This window comes from Hyla sarda, chromosome 2 (genome assembly GCF_029499605.1).
Source record: "Hyla sarda isolate aHylSar1 chromosome 2, aHylSar1.hap1, whole genome shotgun sequence".
In the NCBI taxonomy this organism is placed as follows: domain Eukaryota; kingdom Metazoa; phylum Chordata; class Amphibia; order Anura; family Hylidae; genus Hyla; species Hyla sarda.
This window is the reverse complement of record NC_079190.1, coordinates 385,869,767-385,874,924: the sequence shown is the minus strand read 5'-3', so window position 1 is coordinate 385,874,924 and position 5,158 is coordinate 385,869,767. Positions and strand designations below refer to the sequence as shown.

At 44.8% G+C, this 5,158-nt stretch overlaps 1 protein-coding gene across 1 annotated transcript; it reads right to left on the bottom strand.

The window, feature by feature from the left end:
- Positions 1-1,827: 1,827 nt before the first annotated feature.
- Positions 1,828-4,944, bottom strand: LOC130356712 (protein spinster homolog 1-like). Its single transcript, XM_056558594.1, has 2 exons — positions 4,750-4,944; positions 1,828-3,376 (listed from the first exon to the last, which is right to left on the bottom strand). The coding sequence occupies exon 2, from the start codon at positions 3,349-3,351 to the stop codon at positions 1,837-1,839; it is 1,515 nt and encodes a 504-aa protein (XP_056414569.1). The 5' UTR covers positions 3,352-3,376; positions 4,750-4,944; the 3' UTR covers positions 1,828-1,836.
- Positions 4,945-5,158: the final 214 nt, after the last annotated feature.

The following is a 5,158-nucleotide window of genomic DNA, read 5'->3' as shown; positions in this document are numbered from 1 at the left end:
CACAGTGATGTCACAGTACAGGGATAATACACAGGGATATCACAGTACAGGGATAATACACACAGTGATGTCACAGTACAGGGATAATATACAGAGTGATGTCAAAGTACAGGGATAATATACAGAGTGATGTCACAGTGCAGGGATAATACACAGTGATGTCACATTACAGGGATAATACACACAGTGATGTCACAGTACAGGGACAATACACAGTGATGTCACAGTACAGAGATAATACACAGTGATGTCACAGTACAGGGATAATACACAGTGATGTCACAGTACAGGGATAATACACACAGTGATGTCACAGTACAGGGATAATACACAGAGTGATGGCACAGTGCAGAGATAATACACAGTGACGTCACAGTACAGGGATAATACACAGCGATGGCACAGTACAGAGTTAATACACAGTGATGTCACATTACAGGGATAATATACACAGTGATGGCACAGTACAGAGATAATACACAGTGATGTCACAGTACAGGGATAATACACACAGTGATGTCACAGTACAGGGATAATACACAGTGATGTCACAGTACAGGGATAATACACACAGTGATGTCACAGTACAGGGATAATACACAGAGTGATGGCACAATACAGAGATAATACACAGTGACGTCACAGTACAGGGATAATACACAGTGATGGCACAGTACAGAGTTAATACACAGTGATGTCACATTACATCACTACCATGGACCCCGTGGGACCATAAGTCCCAGGTGGCACTTTTCAGGGGCGGCATTTTGCTTCCCCCCTTTTTTTTTGTGCCTAGTAGGTTCATGGTAGGGTTGGCGCTGCCGCTGCTCACTGTTCTAAAGCAGCTGGGGGTATAATAGCGCAGCGGGCACTTTAGACAGTGAGTCTGCCTCCGGCCGACAGTGGTCTGACGAGGGACGTCGCACAAGTGACGTACTTCTGCAGACCCGCTCAGGAGGACGTCAGTGACGTCACTCGTCAGGCCGCTGCCGGAGAGGAGAAGCGCTGTGCAGGGCAGGTAAGTGTGTCTCTGTGTGTGTCTGTGTCTGTCTGTGTGTTTGGGGGGGGGCTATGGCTACCTAATGTGAGGAATCTATGCTACCTAATGTGGGGAAACTATGTTACCTAATGTGGGGAATCTGTGCTACCTAATGTGGGGAAACTATGTTACCTGATGTGGGGAAACTATGCTACCTAATGTGGGGAAACTATGCTACCTAATGTGGGGAAACTATGTTACCTAATGTGGGGAATCTGTGCTACCTAATGTGGGGAAACTATGCTACCTAATGTGGGGAACTATGTTACCTAATGTGGGGAATCTGTGCTACCTATTGTGGGGAAACTATGCTACCTAATGTGGGGAAACTATGCTACCTAATTTGGGCAAACTATGCTACCTAATGTGGGGAAACTGCTACCTAATGTAGGGAAACTATGCTACCTAATGTGGGGAAACTATGCTACCTAATGTGAGGAAACTATGCTACCTAATGTGGGGAATCTATGCTACCTAATGTTGGGAATCTATGCTACCTAATGTGGGGGACTTGAATGAGCTGCGGCATATGGGAGGCCTTAATAAATAATTAGAAAGTTATACAGCAAGTGACATATGGGGGTCCACCTGAGTAAGTGACACATGGAGGGGGGTTGCTGAACAATTGATGTTGGGGGGGGACACAGGCACATTCTTTGCACAAGGGCCCTCTGCTGTCAGTGTCCGCCCCTGGGTAGAGAATAAGGGGTAAAGTGGAACATAGAACAAATGCAGTTATTTTTTCTTAATTTTTTTTTAATGAAGTAAACGAGATAAAGGTAAGCAATGACTTTTCCTCAGTCTGAAGCGCGGTCCTCATCGGCAGGAAGCAGTGAGGAGGAGGAGGATGACGGAGGTTCTGATTCCATCTCTGCTTCTTTTTCGTCCCTCTCTATATATAGGCCCGTGGCCATGAAGAATGCCCCTCCGATGACTGCCATTATGGTGCAGGTCATGAGGGCATACTCCAGGCTGCGGTATTTCAGAAGAGGGGATTTGGCATATCCTCGTTCATAGGTGTCAGATATCAGGCCGATGAGGTACGGGCTGCCGGCGTCACCTAGGAGGTGATAGATTGTCATCTGCACGGCCAAGGCTGAAGATCTCCTCCACGGAGTTACTACTTTTAGTATAATGTCAGATATGAGGGTGAAATTTACTGACAGAAGCGTCTCTCCGATGAAGATGAAGATGTTGGTGGCAACGAGGCTGATGTTGCCAAAAGTCAATGCCAACAGAAGAAAAGGGGCGGAGAGCAACATCGCGCATCCACACACAAGCGGGTCCGCCCGTGGGTTGGATTTGCGATATCTTTTACTTATCTCCGTCCCTGCTACAACTCCCAGAATGCCGGAAATGACTGTAACCACACCAAATATTAGGATGTCGTGATAGTCACACGGTTCAGCACGGCAAGGGTCCTTCTCTTGTAGGAGTGTTCGTGCGTGGGTCAGGTATGACGGACCCCATACACCTATGGCTCCCACTATGAAGGATACAGCCGTCGATCCCATGGTGGTTAACATGAAGCTTCGATTTTTAAATAGTTTTTTCAGATCTGTCGCCCATTTGGCAAACTTCTGGGATTTGTTGTTCTTCTTCCCGTTTGTAGTCGTTCTTGGAAGCTCCTTTGTGACCAAAATCATCAAAGCCACAGCTATGAGGCCCAGGCCAGGGGTGACCCGAAATGCCCAGTGCCAATCGCCCCTTGCTGCATCAGTCACTTTGGGCCCGATGATGTATCCTAGTCCGCAGCCTACAGGTATGACGGAGTAAAACACGTTCAGCATGCGGGTCCGCTGGTCACTTGTAAAAAGGTCTGCAATGATGGAGGGGGCGATGGTGCAGAAAGTCGCCTCTCCGGCTCCAACCAGTCCACTCGTCAGCAGGAAGAGCAGAAAGTACCCGTCAGGGATGAATGACAGGGTAAGTGTCATGCTCAGCCAAACGATGACTCCTGCGCAAACAGTATATTTCTTATTACAGTGGTCACCCAAATATCCGGCAATTGGTGCGACCAGCACGTAGCTTCCAATGAACAATGTATTCAATAAGCCGGACAGACTAGCATTGGTGTCATATGCTTTCTGTATATAAGGCAGCACCCCCGCCACGCTGGAGCGATTTGCATAGATGAGCAAATTAACAAAGGCGAGGATCACTACGGTGATGATGGAACGTGCGGTGGACATCACGCTTAGAGATGGCAGGTTCTGCCTCTCAGGGATATCGCCCTTTTCTACATCCATATCACTATGGTCCTCCATTGCTTCTTCCTCCTCCTTCAGCAATGGGTCTTGTGGAGAGTCCATGGTCACAGGTCAGAGCCTGAAAACACTAGAGAGAGAGAGATAAGTGAACACATTAGACAACATGTCATCATTCCTGTCATTATACAATAGATCCTTCATACAGAGCAGAAATGTCCAGCACAGAACCACAAGATAACACTAAGACCATCGCAGCCTCAGAAGAAGACGCTTCTCTATAAGTGTTTATATGGAGACGTCTTCCCTGAGGTTACCAATGTCTGATAACCCTGAAACTGTCCGGTCCTAGTAATATCTGATAACCCTGAACCTGTCCGGTCCTAGTAATATCTGATAACCCTAAAACTGTCCGGTCCTAGTAATTTCTGATAACCCTGAACCTGTCCAGTCCTAGTAATATCTGATAACCCTGAACCTGTCCGGTCCTAGTAATATCTGATAACCCTGAACCTGTCCGGTCCTAGTAATATCTGATAACCCTGAACCTGTCCGGTCCTAGTAATATCTGATAACCCTGATTCTGTCCGGTCCTAGTAATATCTGATAACCCTGAACCTGTCCGGTCCTAGTAATATCTGATAACCCTGAACCTGTCCGGTCCTAGTAATATCTGATAACCCTGAACCTGTCCGGTCCTAGTAATATCTGATAACCCTGAACCTGTCCGGTCCTAGTAATATCTGATAACCCTGAACCTGTCTGGTCCTAGTTATATCTGATAAACCTGAACCTCTCCGGTCATAGTAATATCTGATAACCCTGAACCTGTACGGTCCTAGTAATATCTGATAAACCTGAACCTCTCCGGTCATAGTAATATCTGATAACCCTGAATCTGTCCCAGTAATGGTGGATTATAAGGGCTTGGCTGTATGGTCACTGGGCCATGTGAACTTCTTACTGTAGATACAATTGGGCTATCCTGCTATATACATTTACTAATAATGAACCTACCCCACCTCATTGGGATCGGATACCCCTATATGACTTTCTGCCACTAGTTGATTTGATAATTTTCCCTTTCGGAGTACCCGGAGTATTTCTATTGTTAGTACACACAGAATTCTATTATATAATATTATATTTCTGCCCTAATCTTTCTGTTATTCTTTTACTACACCACCAAATCTTTCTCATAGACTTATATCTTTTAGAACTTCATGAATTAGGACTCTTTTTCTTGGGGGCTTTTTTGGGCATAATTGCATTTTAGCAGTTTTGCAAGAAAAAGCTCTGGTCATGATACTATCTGTGCGTTTTATTATGTTTAATGCCTAAGCCAAGTATTGTCACAATGCTATGAGAAATATAACTTTTGTTATTTCTTTTGGAAATTAATTTCTTGTTTTTTTTTTGCTAAAAACAAAAAGCAACAGCAATAAAAAAAACTGTCAAACAAAAAGCCCTGTGTATGTATGAATAGAAGAGGCTGAGACTTACCTTGTGGTTCTCTCTTCAGACAAGGAACGGTCAAAATCTTGAATTCTCTATCGCAAATAGAAATCTCTAACAAACACTTTGCACCACAGGTTGTGAATGCAAAACACACTGAAGAGACTGCAGCCGGCGCGCACCTCCTTGTACAGCTTACGGTGACATCATCACAAGCATGTGTGACATCACAGGGTTCTAAACCATCTTCTGGTATGTGTATATCTGTATAGTAAATGTGAGTAGCCATATTAGTCCAGTGATGCAGATTGTAATACCTTTTTTATTGGACTAACAGAATTTTGTAGAGACAAACTTTTGGGATTCCTCCCTGATAATTTATAAAGTCCTTTGATAATTAGTCCTTGACTATTGGACTTGATAAAGGGAGGAATCCTGAAAGCTTGTCTCTACAAAA